Raw genomic sequence first — 23,353 nt, 5'->3', positions numbered from 1 at the left:
TTTTATCATTGTTTTACCATTATGAAGTGGCAAGTGAAATACATTGTTTTGGGGGAGAACGCAGAAGTACAACAATAACAGAGTTACCCACCTTATTCTGATATTTCAAAGTGCCTCGGTAAAAATAAGCTCTCGCACTGTTAGGAAGAATTTTGATTGCCTCATTACAATTCATAATTGCCTTAGAGTATCTGCCTTTACTTCCGTAGTAAGCGGCACGACTCATGTATGCCTGCAGAGATGAACACAGAATGATGATGTGGCATAATGCTAAAAAAAATAAGCTGGTTATTTAAGACAAGGGTAAAATATAAGAACTAAGCTCTATAAAAACATGCATCTTTTGAAGCATGTCATTTCTTTTATTTAATCCTTGCATTGTGCTTACTGGCAGATTACAAGGCAATACACCCCTAAATGCAGAACCTGTTATTCTTTGAACCCATCCTAAAACACCCCACAGAAACAAATTCTGGGGAGTCTTTATATATTACCTGGAAGTGTGATGGACAAAGGGCAAGTGTTCTATTGAAATCTCGGATGCACTTAGCTTGTCCGAGCTGCATTCTACACAGCCCTCGCTGATAAAAAGCATCAGGGTAACTTGAATGTAGTCTGATAGCCATATTAAAAGCATCACGGGCCTAAAAGAATGACATATCATCTAGATTAAATATGGTCTGTTTGTACAGCTGTAAACATAGGCTGTTAAACAACTGATTCATTGTACAGCAAAGTATAATCTATTTATGCAGTTGAAATCCAACAAGTATCTGCATTGGTTTTGATTGCTTTCATCTATCTGCAGCTACTTAAAGTACCCCAGTAATGCAATCATAACCACAAGGAGGTACAATCTAACTCGCTTAATAATCTCATTTCTTCAGTGGTTTATCCAAGCACATGGTTTGTCAGAGCTGAAACAGTGAAGTTATTTCTTACAACAGACTAACATGGTTAGCATGCAACTCCTTTAAAATCCATCCAGATATTTTTTCCCCACACAATTCACATGAACTTACAAAATCATGAGCTTTTCCTAGATCTGCAGCTATAATATCAGATGTGCACTGATATAGAAAGTCACCTTTTGCAATTGTCATGTATTATTGCATTAGATAGTTCAGACAACTTTGACAGCCTTCTTCCAAAAGAATATCACTCATGACAATTGGGGTTGGAGGCAGACAGTGCAAGGAATTATTACCCTACCCTGTGAAAATCTGCTTTCAAATATTTCTAGTTTCAGTCTTGAGCCTTTTAGCAAATCAGCAACTGGCACGTTTACTAAAAATCAACATTGAAAACATTTGCATGAACACAAACTAGGCCAGCCACAAAGCTCACTGACTTTATAGAATCAACGGCATGGGTTGAAAAGGACTTTAAAGATCATCTTGTTTCAATCCCCTGCTCTGGGCAGGGTTGCCAACCACTAGAGCAGGATTCCCAGAGCCACATCCAGCCTGGCTTTGAATGCCACCAGGGATGGGGCATCCAAAATTTAATATGTTTTTAACAAAGAAATCTCTAATCAGAAGTATTGATTTCATTGAAATAATGCAAATATAATTTCCTTAAGTAAGGCAGTGTCATAGATAAGATAGGTGCCAAATAGAACCATCTAGAGGGATGTTTTGAGCTACAGTAATATAGAAGAAGGTTAACAAAATATAGCCAAATCCATAATTAATACAATAATCTAGGAATTCCCTTGTCCAAGTTTAGTACTAATTGACTTAGCCACTGATATGCTACCAAGTACCTGTCTATAAGGTCTTTGAAAATAAGCATAAAGAATAAGAAATTCATGTAGTTTTTATAACATTAGAATGCAAACTAATGTCATACAGCAAAAAAAAAAAAAAAAAAAAAAAAGTCGTAACATTAGCACTGAAAAAAATATATTCACAAACTTGCAGGACAGTCTAATGTACATTGTGAGTTAAAAAGAAAAATGCTAAAAACAATGGAGGCTGTTGAAAATATTGAAATCATTCATTTGGTTATCATTTTTTACAGGCAGTGGAGTCAAAGGCTAACACATTGTATATAATTAATACCAACCTGTAATAAATTTGTTTGCTCCGTATAACACAGGCCCATAAGATAATACATTTCAGCAGCCTCAAATGCATTATGTAGGATTTTTGCTGAGGTCATCTGAAGCTCTATAGCTTGTTTAAAACTTTCCACAGCATCCTGCAACACAGATAATACTACTAGTTACAAAGCACTTAACTGAAATCTGCAAGACTTGTTAGTCATTTTCAATTATTTTTAAAAGGTTTTCTTAGTCTGAAACATTAAGGTAAAAATGACTACTAGAGTGTTACTTGATGCTGCTGCATTTAGACATTCTCTTGATCTCTGAACTGTTCATATAGACTGACTAGAAAAATGGACATTTTTGTGTGATTTTTATATAACAAAGTAGCTATTGTACATGATCTAGAGATAACAGTAGAAATGAAATGTATGCTATTTAGGAGCATAATTATAACTATTTATTGATTTTCCTTGAAATGTCAATTTTTTTTCTCTCTCTTCTCAGGAAGAAAACATATCTTTTGATGGAGTATGATGATAATGAAGTACTTGCTGCAGGTATCTTTATGTAAATAATAATAAGAAGAAGAACAAACAGTTATGTAAAATACATCTTTATTCCATAAACAACTTGCATAAACTTATTACTGATAAAGAAATATACCAAAATCCTGAATTGAAGAAATTTAGGTGAACGTGAACAACCTCTCAGAATACTTGAGATCTATGAGACGTGGTAAGAATTTATGCTTTTTTTAATAATTCTTTGTCTTAAAGGAGAGAATAAGGAAGACAACCAGGAAATTAAGATCAGTTCAAGATAAACTATTCCTTTGCCTTTAAGGATTATGAAAGGAAAATATCTGAAAGTTTAAATATTAAGAATAGTAAAAGAATTATAACATTTTTCTTGAAAAATGAAAAAAAAAAAAAAAAAAGTGTTCAGAAAAATCAGCCTGAAATACCAGTAGCTATAGGGGTGTCTGCAAATACTGTGGCTGCTTACCTAAATTGTCATCAATGTAGTGGATGTTTTAGACAAAACAGATCTGCATTTATTGCTATTTTAAAATCCTTTTATTCTATTCCTACAGTTAAAAAAAAATACTCTTATTTCAAGAAAAAAAAACAGTACATATCAGAACTCACATATGATTCTAAAGGCACAGCTGATTCTCAGAGCAGTATAACCTGAAGGCTGATCACATTCCCATATCATGAGATTTATGTAATAGCTTTCCAAAAGAGGTGGCAGTCCTCACCTCTGAGAGCAGGGAAGGACTCTGAGAAATCAGGGAAGGACTGTAATAAACATCCTCTTAACCATGACAACTGAAAATGTTTGGGTAGGATGCTTCTAGTGATTGCCATCTTTGACTTAGCATTCTTTTATAGACAGCAGAAATATTAATGTTGTGCTATGGCTTGAAATGAACAAAACACACAAGCCTAACAAAAAAAAAAAAAAAAAGTTGAGTGAGCCAAGAGGATTTATCTGGTACAATCCCAGGGAGCAGGAGTATAATTTCTGTACAGTGTACACCTGATGTTCATTTAAAAAGATGCTGCAAAAATTAAGCTATAAGGAAATAGAAGGATCATTCATGTCAAATACAGAACTCAATGGATAAGGTAGATCCAATGTTTTCTTGATCTACCTGTTGCTTCCAGCTGTTGTGTTTAGGGAAAAAGGACTCTGTACATTTTGTAAAAATAAATAGGACTCTACAAGAAGAAATAGCCTATCCATACTGCCAATTTCAACAACTCTGCAGGCATCAAGCGCTGGCTAACTGCAGGAGGCAGAGGAGTGACAGCATTTGTTAAATTCTGAGATGTGAATATTCACAAAGTTGAGAATACACCTGCAACTATATATTATATATTAGTTCACATACATTCAATTTTGTACAACATTTTATTAGACACAAAATGCCAGGCATAATTCTGTTTTATTTCACAAGAAACAAAATTATGACATACAGTCAACCTTAACCTATACAACTGAATCTATAAATTTTTTAATTAAAATGTGTTAAAATTAAAATTGCCTAATTTATGCTGAATTAATAGTGCTGCTGTTGTTCAAAAATTTTACCCAGATCTTATAATTTAAGCAGTGAAGTACTACGAAGATTTATTATTATACTAGGAGATTTTATAAAATATTAAAAGAATTAAGAAAAAAATTGTCTTGTTTGGCATATGTATATAAATATATATATATAATGTAAACATTTCTAACCTTTGTTTTCTCAGCTTTCATTTGTATTTTTCCTAGAAGAACAAACATTGAAGGCTCAGGCTGAGTTGCTATAGCTTTGCGTAAGCTCTCTATGGCTTTATTGTGATTTTGACAAAATGACTGAATGAGTGCTTGCTGAACAGGCTGAGACTTAAAGGATTCTGGAAGAAAACAACCATAAAATGTGATCATCTCTTCTACTTCAACATATATTTCTACAGTATAAGATACCTTTAAACGATATGTAAACTTCAAAATGCTATTAAAATATTTTACATTTCAAAGCTTGTTTTATCAGCCATAAAAATAGAAACAAACTAAATTCCACATAAAAGTCTGAATATGAACACTTAATTATCCGTGAGTGTAGTTCAACGGCTAAATACCAATAGCATTTACCTTCCTCGCCCCACATCTAAGAAGGATATGCTATGTGGGATTATCACCATATGTTTGCTTTGTTTTTATATGGTTATACTCCGTGTACCCACTCTTGGTCACTCCAGTGACAGGAAATTCATCTCATGCAGTATAACTATCCATATGGACTCACAAAGAGCTTCACAATGCACTGAACACTGCTGTTTTATGCCGAGCACATAACAAGGAACTACTATACTGCAACATTTTTACTGCTCAAATGTGTTGGGAAGGTTCAGTCCTAGAGATATCTGATATTTTGTTAGGGACTATATAAGCACAAAAGAGAATCCCTATTCATTTTTCCTTTAAAGCAGAAGTTACCAATATTGAAAGGAAGAAATATAAATAAAAATAAAACATAAAAAAGAACTCAAAAGATATAGAAAATTCAAAAAACACAGGTCATAGGCAATAATGTACACCATTATTTATACCATATTTAAATACCCTGTATTTTAGCTGATCTATGGTAATTAACCTATTTGTGTAATTGTGTGCCTGAATTTAAAAAGAAGAAAAAACAATTTCTTGCTTACAGACCCTTGCCATGATTCACAACCATGTAGGCAAATTGACATTTACCTTCATCTATTTCTGCAAGTTGGTGAATACACAAACTTGCCAGCTCATATTTCTTCAAATCCATTAAATACCGTCCCCTGTAAGGAAATATTGATTAGATGCAATTAATAAAACTCTCTTCAAGTGTTTCTTTCAAACTGCAAATGCTGCTGCAATTTGTTTTCATTAATCTAAAAAGAGAAAAAGGAAAAACAATGCCTTCCAATAAAAACATAATTTTTTTCTTCATTTCCATCAGAAGTATCTCTCCAACTCTTAAATTTTTCTCTAACATGGGAGCACCAAGAAAATATATGCTTACTTCTTTTCAGATAGTGTGAATTACAAAAACATATTTTCTTTGTATTCCACAGATAGCAGTCCTTATTATTTTAAGACCTGTGACAATAATCTTAATATTGTTTCTAAAATCCATCACAAACTAATATCTGATATTCTGTTATCAAAGACTTTTTTTTGCCTCTCAGATCTCACTATCAGTCTAAGAGTTACTGCTAGCCAAACCATCCTTTGAGAGACAAATTAAGCAAACCCACTCGTAAAACTGGGAAAACACAGCATTATTAACTGGAACATAGTAACTAATTCTCCTAATACACCTAAGGAGTATTAGGATATCCCAACATACTAGGATATATCAGGATATCCCAACATTTCATTCTTAGTTATGGCTTTTCAGTGGAGGAAACAGCTTTATCTAGTAATTTTAGCTTTTAGTCTTGGTAAAGGTCAGTACTTCTCACTGAGCCAAAGATGGGGAAAAAAATAATTCAAAATTAAATTGGCCTGGACTTAGTCCTTCATATTCCTTGTGTTATTTGGATTCTGCAGACAAATCAGTGAAAGGCCCATCCACTTGGGAAAAACATTTAAAATGATTTTTTTTTTTTTTTAAGTTCAGACTTCCTGTACTGTCATTACACCTCTCCACATCTTTTTTTTTTTCCCCCCAGAAACGATATGCACCTCAATGAGCAAAATCCTGTATATGAAGGTCCCTCTTTCCAAACTAGAGATTATACTATACAGATATAAAGTTCCTAAGGTTTGAAAAATTCTAGGAATATACATTTTTAACCTATTGAGAGCAAGTTTCGAGTGATACAAGGTATCTACCAACAGCATTCTGCATCAGAAATTTTTTAAGAGTAAGATACAAGCGAAGACCTCAACTTTCGTACCTTAATATCCTCAGTTGTGACTTATTTGGATAAAGATGAATGGCTCGATTCATATCTTTCACAGCATTTGATAAATTATGAATCTGTAATTTAAAAAGAAACAACAATTTAACTCTTAATATGGACACAATTTGGAGACAATTATTATTTCCATAAATGGGGTTCTACAGGCTGCAATGCCCACATGGTAATAACTCATGAGGTGCATATGCCCTCAGCACTTATTTTTTTTTTTATTAAAAAGTCTGAAACATGCAACCTACAAATTTCCATATCCACAGGGCAGATTCTAACAGCAGATAGTTTCTTTACTTTTCCAAAATACAAATGAGGTTCTGGACTACTGGGAAAGGAGATCAAGTGATGAGATCTACATGCACAGATGTCCTTATTCATCTTCACTGCTGTAATGAATTTTCATTTATTTTCCAAGTGTCCGTGCCTGTGGTCCCATTGTTCTTCAGATGTGGAGGAGAAAGTAGATCATTTCAATGAAGGTCCCAAGGACAGATCCATCCAGATTGGTAGCTGCTAACTGGAACTGTCATCAAAGACTACCATGGATGGAATGCATACTGATCTTAATTTAGCTGCTGTACATATTTCAGATACTGGGGGAAAAGCAAACAAGCAAACAAAAACACTACAGAAGCAACCTAGCATTAGTGGATGACCTCCTATGTGAACTATCAGCTATCAGACACAACTTCTTAAAGGTGTAATCAGTCCATTTTGATGGACTCTGAGTTAAAAGTCATTTCCTTTAGTGGGAGAAAATTAACAGTGTAAGCAATTTCCCAAAACATTTTGCAAACTAAGCACTGTGAGAAACAGTTGTTTCAGTTCTGCCAATGACACTTTACATGCATGTAAATTGTCACACTGAAGACCATATTCCTCGTACTCCTGAGAGGATCTCAAAAAGCAACTGTTAGCAGAAACTATTCTCAGATCCTATGCAGATGTAAAATACTTTGCTTCATGGGAAATTAAAATATTTAAAACATCCCACTCCCATTTATAGTGAAAAAAAAAATGAGTTTCCAGAAAAGTGAAAATTCTCAAGAACATTCTGAATTGGTATTTCAAAATCTGTGGGTTTTTAATTTCAAAAGTGTATTTTATTAAAGCCTAGATCAGATGCACACTGATGTAGGGACAATCAAATGAACCTTGAAGTATTTTATGTCATTGCATCACATTCCAACAATATTTTACAATAATTGTAATGTATATAATTCTATTATGGTGATGAGGACCACTTGAAGTATATAGCTATAAATAGGTTCCAACATCTGTACGATACCAAGCAATAAATATTAAAATGCATTGAACAACCATAAATATAAATAAAGCTGTATTAAGTAGCCAACAAAAATGAAAGGAGCATATTACCTTATGATATGCTTGTGCTCTACATAAATAGGCTCGAACATTGAGAGGATCAATTTTAATTGCATTAGTAAACTGTCGAATAGCTTCATAGTATTGATCCAGATGCAACAGCAGTATCAAACCAATATTTAGGTAAGCAAAGATGACAGAGCTAAAAATAGATTTTTTTCCTTTTGTTATTGCAGGAAATGTGCCATTATATACATCCCACAACTTATACAGTTGTACACAACTTATACAGTATACTTATATATCTCCTTTTATGACATTTACAACAGTCTATTTTGTGACCACACTGAGCATAATAGTAATTTACAGCTGAGGAGAAAACTATTTAAAAAACACCATCTCAGTAGTTTGCGATGCACACTAGAGGCTTTCTGTTCACCAAAACACCACTTCAAATGAGAAAAAAAATGGTGACAAGTTTCTTTGTCATGGAACAGACTAAGACTAGACCTAGCTGTTAGTTTTATATATAATGAATACAATAAGAAATACTGAATTCTTCAACACTAAAAACACATTTTGATTTTGAAAGATTCTGATAAAGCATACATGTTTTCCATCTAGCCTGCTCCCTTACTTTCTAGCATTTCACTTGGCTAGCAACTACGGAGACTCAGCTTTCCAGGATCTGCAGTATCTTATAGAGCCCTCTCTCTTGTAGACTGTTTCTAGGCAAGTTCTAGACTTCCAATAGCACAGCCAATAAAATGGAAGAGCTGAGGAGTTTTTACATGTGCCATAGGTGTAAAAACAGAACGGAAGCTTTTGCTCAAGACAAGACTGTTGAGGTTGCCTGAGGCTGAAGGAGAAGTCATTGTCTTTAAAGAACACAACTACTTCAGCTATCTGGAATAGGAAGCTTTTTGCATATTGCTAAACGGCTTACGTGGTAGGGCTGCTACAGACATAATCTGTTTCCAAGGTATTTATAAGTGGTAGGAAGAAATGCAGTTCACAAGAACCATATTGGTTTCCATCACTAACCATAAAGGATCATAAGCCATTTTATTTTGTGCTGTTGGCTTCTGTTTTTTGTTTCTTTTAATTTTATTTTATTTCAGGGACACTATCTACTGTCTTCTGCTAAACAAAACATTGTGACATTTTCTTTGGGGGATAAATAAAAGGTGGGTGTGTGCCTGCACTGTAAAAAGATTCCCTCCCAAAAGACTAATTAAATTATTATGGCATGAACGCTTAAGGCTTTAACTAGGACTTCAATTTCATCTTTTGTCTGCCAAACCTTAATTTATTTTTACAAGTATATATAAGGTGAAGTAAAATGTAATTTTGAAATTTATTTAATAATTATTTATATTATTTTCTTACTGCAATAAATGGGGCAAAAGATATTATAAGACGTTATGGTTTTGTTTTAATTTCAGTGTATTTGCTGAATAATCAGTTCTGGTTCCACTTTCCTTTACTAGTACCCAGATAAAATCAGAATATAAACAAAATATATTAAAATGTTCAAGTTCGATTACCTATTCAAAGCTATGACACTTTCAAAGTCACAGATTGCAAGTGACCATTGACACTGCTTTGAGTAAATGATCCCACGATGAAGGAAAGAACAGAAATTTTCCTGAGTGTCATTGATGAGTACTGTGGGAAAGGGAGAATAAAAATCAACAGTTCAGGTACTCATATATATTTCTGTTACTCCCCGCAACTTATTTGGAGTTTACTTTTTACTCTAGCTTTCTTAGAGATTTATAGAATATCATAGATAAACAAAAACATAACATATTAGATCATAATACCAATGGTTTAATGTGGCTTCAAATATCTTCAAGACATATAATTCTCAATTAACCCAATAAAATTCTTAAAAGTGCAGTAGAAAAAGCTTTAGGAAGCAGAGGAAAAATAGCTAAGCAGTAGCAACAGCAGCAAGAGTTGATGTCTAGTAGCAAACAATAGAAATAAAAAAGGAACAAATTTTTAGCAAACACTGAAGTACAACCATACATTTCAATATTTTCTACAGGAAACAACTGCACTGTACAGTATAGTAATTACTGGTAAATGTTCATTTCTTTGTTTAACAACATATACACCTTTGAAATAAACAATACCAGAAACACTGAAGTCCTGAAGAGCTCTTTTTGGATCAACCTGTTGTAAAATGCAACCTCTATAATAGAATGCTTGCCAACAAGATGGGTCTAGATGAATTGCTGCTGCTAGGTCTTGTATTGCATTTCTATATTGCTGCTGTTTAGCATATGTTCTTCCTCGATACAGCCTAATAAGAAAGACAGTTTCTCTTTAAATACAATTTCTCTTAGAAAATTATAACTCAGTCATATTTTGAAGTCATAAATTATTACTTAGAAAATGAACAGGATGAGGCAAATTAACATGAAGCATTCTTTCATTGTTTATGCCATGCAAGCTTTAAGAAATTATGTAGGGAAAAAACGTTTAAGAACAGAATAAGCATTCACTTTTATTTCTCAATTTAATAAAGCAAATCCGAAGGAACAACAACCTATAGTCCTAAAACCTATACTGTATAGGTAGATCATTGCATTGTACTTCCATAAATCAAGCTCAATATAATAGAGAACTGTATCAGCTTTGAGCATCACAGACTCTCTCAAATGGACTCTCTCCAAGTTCCAGAGTCCATTGGTACAGCATTTTGTATATGGAAGACACTAGATTTTGTCAAATCCGATGTAACAGAAAAGAAATAAATCTGTCTTCATCACTATTAAAGTTTTTTTTTTTTTTTAAAACATCCATTCTATTCTTCAAAATTTCTTTCAAAGAGATAAGTTTACAGAATCAGTTCCTATTATTTTCCACTAATTCTCAATGAAATTCCAGACTCTAGCAACTCTATAAATAAAATAAATCAAAGGCATAACTGAAAAAGTGTGAATAGATGGTAATGGCTGTAAAAAAATATTTTATCAATGCAAAATATAATATATAAAACATTTATTTATATTACTAAAGATAGCTTTCACATATCAAGTGAGTCTTATGTCACATCCTACTTCCTTCTATAAAGAATTATCATGCAAAATATATACTGTTCCTTTTTAAATCTAACACAGTCAGTTCCTCAAGAATTTAAATCACATGCCTGACTCCCCACAAACACAAGGCAGTGACACTAACCATACTCGCTAGGACTATTCACAGAGCCCACTCATCCACCTTTGAGCCTCAATGTAGTAAGTTGACCTTAGGAAGCCAACTGCAGCTTCACATTGCTTCAAGATTTTATTTTAAAATCAGAGTTTTAAGAAGCATCTGTAAATTACTTTAGTAGTTCAAGCAACCTGATGTCATTAGAAAGCTTTGCATAATTCTGTGGCTCCCTGTGATAAAGAAGATGAATTGACAGGTAAAAGATGCACATAGGAGAGTCCTTCACTAGCCCTTTCTATTCAGTTTGGTTAGAACAAGACATCTATCAACTTATGTGTTTATTTGTTGATGTCTACAATGTTAGCTGTTAGATATTTCCATTATAGATGAAGATCTAGTGAACATAATCCAAGGAGATGAGAGCAATTCAGCTCATTCAAAAATGAGCACTTACTGGTTTCAGAGCTATATAGCTCTCCAGGCTTTACATAAGTGTTCAGATGCATACTGATTCTATCTGGAATCTATTACATGTATTGGCTAGATTGCCCTTGGTGTTAATGGCAGTTCAGACTTTTACATCCCAAGGAGACAACATGCTTACACCTAAATTCAAGGTATCATAATCTGGCATCAAATCCTCACATTTTACTTTTATTTTACAGATCATAGTATAGAAAGAATGTGATTTTTTGCAGGAATTATATTAAAAATATTCACATTTTCTAGTGGCAAAATGATTTTTAAAAAATCAGCCTTTGTAAGTCAAAACTCAAAATCATTGTTATAATTCAAAAATAAAGATGTTTCTTATCCATACATTCATTTATTTTTTCCACAGAATACATCAATTCAGCATATGCTAAAACTAGAACTGTCAAGACAATCAGTGTAAATTAGGCATAGAAATATACAATCCTTAAGGACATTCTTCACTTTGAACATGTATTTAAATCCAGCACTTTACAGCAAAGCACACATGCACGTGCTTAAGTCCAACTGACTCTATATTTGCATTACTCCAGTGGAATTTGAGCACATGGTTCTGTGCATAGCTAAATTAAGGTCTAGGGACTAATCTAAAGTCATTAAAGCAATAGAAAGATTCCCCGATGAATATCATGGCCTAGAAGTCTGATTCTATTTCTATTATACATCTCTTTGGAAATGCAATTGCTTTATTATTGTTTAATGCGCAGTTAGTCTTTCACATATTAATATTATTTTAACAATCCACTTAAAATTCAAATACTTGTCAAATTATAAACTATACCTTGCCTGAGCATTGCTAGGGTCTTCCCTGATCACAGCTGTAAAATCCTGAATAGCTGTAGTCAAAACTGATTGGTCAAAGAAATATATTCCATGCTTCATAAGTGCATCTGTTCTTTTTGGGTTATACTGAAAACACTATAATGAAAAAAATAATTACTTGATGTTATTCCTCAGTCTTAATATTCCTACTGATTAAAAGCCTTAACCAAGCATAAAAAGAATGTTAATTTATTCTCAGGTTTCCTTTTTTATTCTCTTGTCCTTTAGTGTCTATTGTCATTTTCATTAACTGTAGAGTGAAATACAAAAGCAGTGACACAAGGTTATCAGTGCCTGATAATTTGTAGACATTCAGTAATTTATTGAATTACTTGGCAGGAGTAACATAAATCACATACTTATTCCTATGGCACTAATTTGTTTAAACATCATTTCCTTAAAAGGATATCTGTTCTCCAAGCTATTTTCCAAATAGAATTCACTTTTAAAGTTATACAAAATTGCTACATTATTGTAACAATACAAAAAAAGTTAACTTACTTTGGCATAATCATCCATGGCCAATAATAATTGATTTTCCTCAAAATACATCTCAGCTCTCCTGAAATAAATGTCATCATCTGTTGGGAAGCATTGTATTGCGGAACTATAATTGATGATTGCCAATGTATTATCACCCTGTTTTCTGTAAATTTCAGCCTTTGACAGGTACGCATCTGAAAAAAAACCCCCAAAACACAAAAGGCACTATTTAGTGGCCCAAAACAATGTCATCTCCTTACAAGGTAGTTAATACAAGCAGTAAAAACAATTAATTATACAGAAGGTTAGGAAGTTTATTTTTAATCTGAGTGACAGAGCTCAAAAAGTTTACAGCTGCAGCTGTGTTCTCAGTCCTTGAGCCCATGCAGCTGTAAACTGATTGTTCTTGTAGGATTTGCAGCTCTTTGCTCTCAGTAGAGCTCGGTAGAAATGGTCCATCAAGCCATTTGAGTGTAGACCTGTTGACCACAAATAAATATAAAGAGATTTAGTTTAAATGGACCAATACAACACTGTACTGAATCTGGTTGGGATGTAAGTAACGTTTCTCATAACAGCCCATATGGTGCTGTGTTTTGGATTTGGGGCTAAAACAGCATTGATAATACAGCAGCTGGCTGTTACTGAACAGTGCTTGGACAATGTCAAGGCTTTCTGTTCCCCAACACAGCCCACCACCACTTCCCCAACGCATAAGCTGGGGATGGGCAAAAAGTTGCGAGGGGTCACAGCTGGGACTGTGGCACAGCTAACTTAAATTGGACAAAGGGATATTCCATACCATATCATGCCATGCTCAGCAATAAAAATATGAGGTTAGAGGAAGAAGGGAAGATGATGGTTGTCTTCTAAAGTGGCCATCACTCAGAGTCTGGCTGGCATTGCTCTGATTTTGAGAAGTGGTGAGTGATTGCCTTTACTTCTTTTGTATCTGTCCTCTTTACATGTTAAACTGTCTGTATCTCTGCCTACGATTTTTCTCACTTTTGATGTTCCCATTTTCTCCCCTGTCCTGTGGCGTGTAGTATAAAGGAGCAAGAGAACAATTGTATAGGCACTTAGCCACAGGCTGGAGTCAAGCCACTACACTTACACACCACCAATGGTTAAACATTTCCCAGTATCTCCTAATAAATTTCTAGTGAAGTTCAGAATAAAAGACCCAAAGATGAAATTGTAATAGATCACGGAAACAGAACAGCAGATGCCAACATCACCAGTAATTTTTTAAGCCTCCGCATGATCAAATAATAGAAAACTTCCAAATGATCATCACAGAAGTAGGATGTTCCCATTTTCATGTTCTGTAGCAGGCCACGCAAACAACACAGAATATGATGAAACAGAGCAGTCTTCAGTAGACAATGACAATTTGATGAAGGAGTAAAATAGTTCCTCCTGATCCCTGATCAAGCAAGCCTGACCTATGATCAGTTAGATCAGTTAAAACCAGAGCATAAGCAAAGGACCTGAATAAGCAAAGGAAAAAAATATATATATATATTCCCTGGTCATTACAGATAGCTAGCCAAATTCCTGATTAACATATAACAGATATCTACAAAAACAGCAAGTCCCTCTCTTCCAATATACTAACAGATCTGACACCCAGGGACCAGTATGAACTTAAATCTGTCTCTAGGAATATTGTTATAAAATTTGTTTCATATTATCAAGCTTAATTTTAAGCTCCTTGGCTACACTATCCAATTTAGAAAGCCACTCCAGAGCTTCACTCCTAAAAACGTTAGGAACACCTTTTAATTTGCGACTCACATTTATCCAATACAAATGTACAATGACGATCTTGTGCTGTCATCCTTCAATTTCAATATTTTCTCTTCATGGCAAACAGCTCCCAACATGACTTTTTACAAATACTTGTATTATAAATGTAGACTTTCATAGACTGACTGATCATCTCCAGTAGTTTAAACTACAGATTGAGGACATGTAATAAATGTATTGTGTTCAGAACAACAACACGGTGACTTTAAAGTTTAGTATATTGCTTAGCTGTCCTTTGGATGTTCTTCAAAGAAAAGAGATTTTAGCAAAATAAAGTCATCTGAGTTATTTGAAGAATCATTAAAAAAAAAAAAAAAAAAAAAAAAGATTAGATCAAGAGGTTGCTCTCAAATTTACCTAGTCCAATGACCTGCTCAAACTGGGGCTAATCTGGAAAGTGAGGTGAATCAGCTCATGGTCTTTTCCAAATTTATAATCTCCAAGAAGTATCTGCTCGCTCCAGTGCTTAACCATTCCTCTTGTGAATGGGGCCGGTCCTCTTTAATTGGGGCCGGTCCTCTTTAATATCTTCATCGATGATCTGGACGAGGGCATTGAGTGCACCCTCAGTAAGTTTGCAGATGACACCAAGCTATGCGCATGTGTCAATCTGCTTGAGGGTAGGAAAGCTCTGCAGGAGGATCTGGATAGGCTGCACCGATGGGCTGAGGTCAACTGCATGAAGTTCAACAAGAATCATAGAATCATAGAATGTCCTGGGTTGAAAAGGACCTTAAAGATCTTCTAGTTTCAACCCCCCTCCTCTGGGCAGGCTTGCCAACCACTAGAGGAGGCTGCCCAGAGCCACACCCAGCCTGGTCTTGAATGCCTCCAGGGATGGAGCATCCACAACCTCTCTGGGCAACCCGTTCCAGTGCCTAGTATCTAACCTAAATCTCCCGTCTTCACTTAAAACCATTCCCCTTTCTCCTGTCACTATCAACACATGTAAACATGTGTTCCCCCTCCTGTTTATATGCTCCCTTCAAGCATTCAGAGGTCTCCCTGGAGCCTCTGAATGGCCAAGTGCCGGGTCCTGCACCTGGGGCGCAATAACCCCAAGCAGAGCTATAGGCTGGGAGAGGAATGGTTGGAGAGCTGCCAGGCAGAGAAGGACCTGGGAGTGATGGTGGATAGTCGGCTGAATATGAGCCAGCAGTGTGCTCAGGTGGCCAAGAAGGCCAACGGCATCCTGGCTTGTATCAGGAACAGTGTGACCAGCAGGGCTAGGGAGGTGATCGTCCCCCTGTACTCGGCTCTGGTGAGGCCGCACCTCGAGTACTGTGTTCAGTTTTGGGCCCCTCGCTACAAGAAGGACATGGAGATGCTTGAGCGGGTTCAGAGAAGGGCGACGAAGCTGGTGAGGGGCCTGGAGAACAAGTCCTACGAGGAGCGGCTGAGGGAGCTGGGCTTGTTCAGCCTGGAGAAGAGGAGGCTCAGGGGCGACCTTATCGCTCTCTATAGGTACCTCAAGGGAGGCTGTAGCAAGGTGGGGGTTGGTCTGTTCTCCCACGTGCCTGGTGACAGGACGAGGGGGAATGGGCTTAAGTTGAGCCAGGGGAGTTTTAGGTTAGATGTTAGGAAGAACTTCTTTACTGAAAGGGTTGTGAGGCACTGGAACAGGCTGCCCAGGGAAGTGGTGGAGTCACCATCCCTGGAAGTCTTCAAAAGACGTTTAGATGTAGAGCTTAGGGATATGGTTTAGTGGGGACTGCTAGCGTTAGGTCAGAGGTTGGACTCGATGATCTTGAGGTCTCTTCCAACCTAGAAATTCTGTGATTCTGTGAATATTTTTAGGGCCAACTGAAAATTGATTTGTTGCAGCTTGTGTCTATTGCCTCCTGTTTTGCTTAGCATTTCTCAGAAAATTCTGTCTCCTCTATTACTATCCCTTACATAGCTGAGGACAGATTTCCCCCTTAGTTTTACCTTCACCAGGCTAATTCAGCTCCCTCAGCCCTTCTATATATATGGAAGGCCCCTGACCATCTTAATAACTTTCCAATGGACCCTCTCCAGCTTCTCTCTCTCAACAAGACAGTATTGGAAGCGTAGTAGCATCACAAACAGGTACAGGGGAACCACTTTCTCTGACCTACAGGGCCATGCTTTTGCTAATGCATCCAGTGTACAGCTAGCCTCCCCTGCTGAAAGTCCATACTAATGACTTACATTTGACTGCTCATGGACACAAGAGCACCCCAACACCCCTTCCTGTAGATCTGCTATCTAGCCACTAGTCCCCAGTTCACACAGATAGTCAAATAAAAAAATTCTGCCAACTCTTCTTCACAAGTTGTAGACCAAACCTGATCCTTTTTCTTGGTCTGTCAAACAGATAGAACTTTTCCCTTTTAAGTTCCTCCTTCCTAGTATAAAGGTTGCAGGAGAACAGGACTGACTGAATACACAATAGCACACAGTCCCCATTATAGGATTATCAGCTTTTCACATTAAATTAATAGATACAATTTCCACCAGTTCTCTTTTTTTTTTTTTTTTAATGAAAATATGAAGTACATTTTCTGTCCCAAATCTTTGGGGATTTATGTCTGCTTTGTAATTTTTCTATAATACAGATAAAATAATTGATGTAACGCTAAATACTTACAAAAAAACTTTTGCAGAATTAGGCAGCTAGAGAAAAAAAAATGAAAAATGAACTGCTTAAAAAGTTAAGTTACACTTTCACAGATACTTACCTGCCTTATTTTTGTTCATTTTAGTTATGAAATTCAGGTCATCCAAAGCAGCATAAATTTTATCTTGAAAGAGGTAAATCAAATGTCTATGCCAGTAAGCATCAAGTAGTAGCGGTTCTAAGCTTATAGCCTATGAACAAAATAAGGAATAAATAATTTATATTGCAGAAGAAACTTCTCAAATATGCTAACAATAGTATATATGGAATGAGAAAAAAATGTCTGCACTGAAATTATTTTTAATGTCTTAGACTGACAAGGTTCTATTTAATCCAGAAACGTGAAAAGTATGTCTGATCCACTCATCTAAAAACACAGTGTGCTTACAAAGATGCAGAACCAGAGTCTAATCTACCAGCATGCAGTAGAAAATACAAATCAGCTGTGATATCACCATGTTTGATTATTTCTTTATAATAGTTATCTGAATTATTTCTAGAAAGTCAGAAGTAGTCCTGCAGGAATCCCAGGGAATAAAAACTTAGAAACAATCTTGTTCATTGCTCTTCTATTTGAAAATAAGAAATAAGCATGTCCCCATGAAAAAAGAATCAGCTTTTCAAACCATGTTGTTATAATTCCTATAGAAAGCATGTAATATTCTGTAAGAAATATCATTTGACAGATATTATCAAACAAATAATATGTATGATTGTATTCACTACACATATAATAAAGATTTAACAGCCACATGGAAACAAATATAGAGACCGATACATATCTGAGACTGATCTGCTACAAAAGTAATTCTCAAATTTGGGTCTGTGAGCCATTTCTCAGATCCAAGAAAAGTCAATAATGTTTTCACTAGAATATGTAATTGCTTTACAAGCAATTTAGATGGTTGATATTGGCTCATTGGCTAATGAGCCACTTTGTCAGTGTTGAATTTTTAACCTTTCAGACACTTGACAATCTGTTTCTAAAGTTTGGAGTAATTTTATTTATTTATTTATTTATTTATTTATTTATTTTGGACAATATTTTTACTGTTTTTTTTCCTTCTGGTTAGTTGTTCAGGGTATTGGGTGGAAGTAATGGCAGCTTTTGTACTGCTATAAAAAAAAAACTTTAAAAAGTTGAATAAATAAATACACAAAAGAACATTATTACTACTGTATAAAATTCATGTCAAATGACAGCTTAACCATAAACAGGAAATACATTATTTTTCATTTTATTTGTTCACTATGCTTTTGCAGAAATTAGAAATGTATTTGTTATATGTCAGCAACATTCCTGTGTCTAATCATCTCCTATTGATGAATTCAGATACTCTTTTATCAAGGTGCATGATAGGAGGAAAATAGCTTTCCAAGCCAAGTGGTTTGGAAACTTACTTTTTCCAAGTCTTCCATAGCTGACTTTAACTTCCCTAACTTTTTTTGTATTGCTCCACGCCTGCAGTAGTGAAAAGCTGAAGGATGCTCATCCTTTTCTATTATCTCGGTCAGTCTTCTTACTTCTTCTTCTAAATCATCAATACTAACTGTTTCACCTTCAAGCAGAACAGGCTGTATTGAGTCAACTAATTCTATTGGTAGATTTGCTTCTTGAGAGTCCACTGCATTAGTCCCTTTTAGTAGCTCAATACCCTCAGAAGAATTCTCACTAGGAGGGAAAGTTTCATCAAACCAGCTGTTCCAGATTGCACTGACCCATACACGAGCAGAAGTTTCTTTTGGAATTCCACCCCTCACTTTTGCAAACTTTTCAAAATCTAACAAACAAGGAATGCTGGGGCTCCGATATTCTTTGATTTCTGGAGACAACTTGATAATGAATTTGTCGTGAGTAGGAAGTCTTCCCAGAGACACGGACCTAAGGAAAAATATTACTGAAATTAACTAAATATTCCCAGATATATTACCAATATCAAATTACAATCTGCCAGTCAACAATTGAAAAACCTATTGTTAACTATCTTGTTAGTGATTTTTTTTAAACTTACCAGCCAATTATAAGTTAGAGAGAGAATACAGAGGTAATATTTTATACATATTTATAATATTTATCTAACATTTATAATATTTTATACATAAGGATCCCATTGGGGAAAAAGGGAAACTGAAGAAAAAGTAAAGCAATCCCATATGTGAATGACATGTAAAATAGTACAAAGATTAAAAAAAAAGAGGGTTCAGCAAAACTGATATGAAAGCCATGAACAGCAAACATACAGTACTGTCTAAAACAAGACTTTGGAAAAAGACCACCATCTCCCTTAGTGACAGCTCAGCATGCCAGGCTATCACACCATAGTTTAAGCAGCTTTTATTTTCATTACAATAAACCTCAAGAAAGGTGGGAGAAAAGAAGCAGCAGAAAAAAAGGAAAGGCTGAATGGGAAACTGGTCTGAAGGACCAGGCCTAAGAGTAAATATAAGTACAATAAGGACACTGCACACAAAAACAGACAACCTTTGGGAGTTTTTGGAGCTCACAACAAGCGTAAGTATTTAAGAAATATCACTCTTCCAAAACCAAAACAAATTAGATGTTTTGTAAAGTATCCTATGTCATAAGTATATAAATAATAACCATTTACTAGAAAAATATTTATACCTTTTATTTTTCTGTATCACTCTAAAGCAAACCACTTGCTTCTTGTAATCAATATAGTTCATGGTACAACTGAGGTTAGTCCAGCCTAGCAATTCAGTTTCCTAAGAACTTAGAATTTCCTCGTCTTTCAGAAGAAAGGTTTTTGACTATTTTTAATCTTACATTTACACTTAAAGACTCTTTTGTTGTTACATGAAACCACACCATTTCTGTTTAAAACACTATATTTACTAAATGTCCTAAAGATATCTCACAGAGTAAAAAAAAAAAAAAAAAAAAAAAAGCATTATAAATAAACAAGCTATCATTACTTATTTTCAGAGCACTACTTAATATGTAAGAAGATTAAACCTGTAATTATATAACATAGCTACAAATTGAAATACATTCCTTAAAATGTCAATACACTAATTAAAGAAAACCTTTTAAGAATCCTTGGGGGTTGAATTAATTTCTTAATCACAGCTTCTAGTTTTCTAGGATTTATTGTTTTCTTTGATTTCTTTGTTTTCTTTCTTCTTGGGAAAATGGTGTATTTAATTCCAGCCTTTTCAGCTCTCTGGACAAGTAAAATATTCTCACTATCCTCTTGTCCAGTTGAAGTAGGCATTTTTTCCACTGGTGTGTCTGTCTGCATTGACTGAGGATCATCACAGGCTTGATTCAATACATGCTTGGTAGGGGAGATTTTCCCAATCTCTCTCTCAACCTTTGGCTCAGCTATCCGTTGCTTCATAACCTCCAACTCTTTCATGCTGGTTTTGAAATTAGATGACATCTTTAAATTAGTTTCACATTTGAAAGCGGCCACCTCCACAGCTGACACTGATCTCTTAATTAAACGTATCTGTTAAAAAAATAGGATTTATTTAGATGTTCATTTGAAATAAGATTTATATATAACATTTGGCTAGTTTGAATGGACTATATGTTGTGCTCTGGTGCTTAATTATAATTACTTATTAAGCAAGTAATATTTGCAGTAAGACATATATTGCTTCTCACTTTTTTTTTTTGTTAATTCCAGTATGCTGGTAAAACTTACACTATAATATAAGGCGTAACACCTTTGTTAAAGAAATTAAAATGCAATTTCATGTCCACTGTCTGAAATTGTTAATCTTAAAAAAAAAAAAAAAAGCAAAGCACTTAACAAGACTACTTCTGTTAGAACACAAAACTGATATTTTAAAATCAGGCATCAGTGCTTAGTTAAATTGCAGATATGGTGTTTAAATTATTTATTATTTATACAGCTTCAATTGCCACCATACTTTATATCTGTCCTTAAAATCACATGGTCACAATATTTTATGCAGGTCTTTATGAACTATATAGAGGTTTTTAATATAGACTTATACTTTTTCTTACTCAAAATCAAATCTCTTTATAAAATACATTCTATATAATTCTATAAAGTTCATCGTTGTACAAGTGTAAAATTTGCATTATTTACTGCAGCTTTATGTATTTTGTGAACACCTAACATTACTTCAATAGACATAAAAATACATAACACTTAATAGATTGAAAACTTCATGTTGATGCCCTGATATGTCTGAAATGCAAGGATCTGATGCTGCAAATCTTTACTCACTTATGTTGTTCCACTTATTTCAGGTTAGAGGAATATAGATTCCTCCAAAGGATCTCTCTCCAAAAAGAGAGACCTCTCTAAATGACTGTAAAGTTAATGGGGGGTTCTCATTACAAAGCTATGTTCTCATATTATGAAATGAAAATATTGAATGTAACCAAACCCCTAGAAAAAGACTTTTGAGACTCATTTTTGCATTTAATAAGAAAATCTTCAGTTCAGTGAAAGAATTTCTACAAGATCACAGTTTGGGAAAAAGTCAAAGTAAATATAAAATAATACCTCCGAGTTGTCACTGTCAGAAAAATTTGGCAGGGACTGGCATCTTCTCAGAGTTTTTGCCTATAGATAAAAGAAAGAGTGAAAATAACTCTAAATGAATCTGAGTCTACTATGAATGGAGCTTTCAGATAAATTCTGTTTTTAAAAGCAGAACTAATGCCCAAAGAAATCTGAACCTTTACACACACACACATAAAAACCACATACACACACACCTTTGCCAAACTAGGGTAAGGACCGCATTTGTCTGGATTTCTGGATGTCTTATGCCCATTTCCATTGCCAGGTGTCCAAAAATCCCAGTCACATTCAAAATACTCAGATCAATTAACACTACAGAACAAGGACAGTCAGTGGACATGTTCTATGGATGTATCTGCATTCTATGTAGATGCTCCAATCTCAGAACATACTGTGAATATTCCATACTGTTAATCACCCATAATGGATTTACTGTTGCTGTGGTTTAACCCAACTCTATCCTAGCTAAAACCAGGACAACTGTGTACGGACATGTCTTTTCAATTAAAATGCTTTAAGCCAGATTGTTCTTAAAAGTGTCACGTTCACTTCACAACAAATCACTTTAGTCACACAGATATTCCTGTCTTGGGAATCCCAGGCAACAAAACAGCCACATACAATCACCACAACAATCACTTCCAATAAAAATACCTCTATCTGCTTCATCTGGTTTTAATCCATTTTGATAGAATAGACCTACTTGTACAGGAAAACAGAAGTGGTACCCACAATATGGTACCAACACAACATGAGTAAAATATTTTAGCCAAATATAAAATAACAATTTAAAGTTGCTGCTGCCTATGAATGTAGGAGATATGCAAAGCTTATCACAGAACACTTCCTTTTTTACATTAAATACTGAAAGATTCTCCTCATTATTTGTAGACAACTCCTGCAAGAAATGTTCAAAGCAGTGAACAATCTTTATCATAATGGTATTTATCTTTATGTTCTGCTTCCATGCCATCTTCAAGTCACATACTCTTGAATCACAGATCCTCAGATATCTATTGTCATTATTTAAAAGTTTCTTTCAAGGGCAAAAGCAAATATACCTTGACTAGCATGTTTTACTTCCAAATAGGAAACACATCATCCAACAGATCTTGACAGCTCTAACAGTCCCAACTCACAATTGGAACCCTTAATTAAAATGTAAAGCAGTACTTCCAATCACTAAATTATATCTGGGAACTCAGCTGCAGTAACAATACAGTATCCTCAGTTACCCCATTTCTGGCTGCAAATATATCCACTCATTGAAGTGGGTTTACGCTCTATAAATGACAAAAGCTATTTGAAATGGTCAAGATTCCATAATTGGAAAAACCTGCACTACAACTCACAGCCACTTCAATTTCCCACTTACGAATCACCTGTACAGAATTCCTCACCTATCCTTCAATATTACATTTGAGAAATTTTACATAAAAATTTCACACATTGAAAACACTTCAACACTTCCCTGTTCTGCTTCTTGACTTTTCCAGTTTTTCAGATGTCTGGATATAGTGGAACATCCAATAAGCCTCTCTGTTGAGATGCATCATGTTCTCCAAAATCTCTTTATTAAAGGGAAGGG

General features: G+C 34.8%; 1 protein-coding gene across 1 annotated transcript in view; it reads right to left on the bottom strand.

Annotated features, from left to right (window-relative positions):
- TTC6 (tetratricopeptide repeat domain 6) overlaps window positions 1–23,353 on the bottom strand; it is a 65,679-nt gene that overhangs the window by 19,510 nt on the left and 22,816 nt on the right. The window contains exons 5-19 of the mRNA XM_032187968.1: window positions 21,745–21,804; window positions 20,288–20,712; window positions 18,641–19,121; window positions 17,301–17,430; window positions 12,808–12,983; window positions 12,266–12,402; window positions 9,966–10,135; window positions 9,372–9,492; window positions 7,876–8,026; window positions 6,481–6,563; window positions 5,277–5,376; window positions 4,295–4,438; window positions 2,068–2,202; window positions 495–644; window positions 92–232 (exon numbers count right to left, since the gene is read on the bottom strand). Of these exons, the coding sequence (XP_032043859.1) occupies window positions 92–232; window positions 495–644; window positions 2,068–2,202; window positions 4,295–4,438; window positions 5,277–5,376; window positions 6,481–6,563; window positions 7,876–8,026; window positions 9,372–9,492; window positions 9,966–10,135; window positions 12,266–12,402; window positions 12,808–12,983; window positions 17,301–17,430; window positions 18,641–19,121; window positions 20,288–20,712; window positions 21,745–21,804 (2,604 nt within the window). The remainder of the gene's footprint in view (window positions 1–91; window positions 233–494; window positions 645–2,067; window positions 2,203–4,294; window positions 4,439–5,276; window positions 5,377–6,480; window positions 6,564–7,875; window positions 8,027–9,371; window positions 9,493–9,965; window positions 10,136–12,265; window positions 12,403–12,807; window positions 12,984–17,300; window positions 17,431–18,640; window positions 19,122–20,287; window positions 20,713–21,744; window positions 21,805–23,353) is intronic.

This window comes from Aythya fuligula, chromosome 5 (assembly GCF_009819795.1).
Source record: "Aythya fuligula isolate bAytFul2 chromosome 5, bAytFul2.pri, whole genome shotgun sequence".
Lineage (NCBI taxonomy): Eukaryota > Metazoa > Chordata > Aves > Anseriformes > Anatidae > Aythya > Aythya fuligula.
Note: the sequence above shows the minus strand (reverse complement) of the source record. Positions and strands in the feature narration are given on the sequence as shown.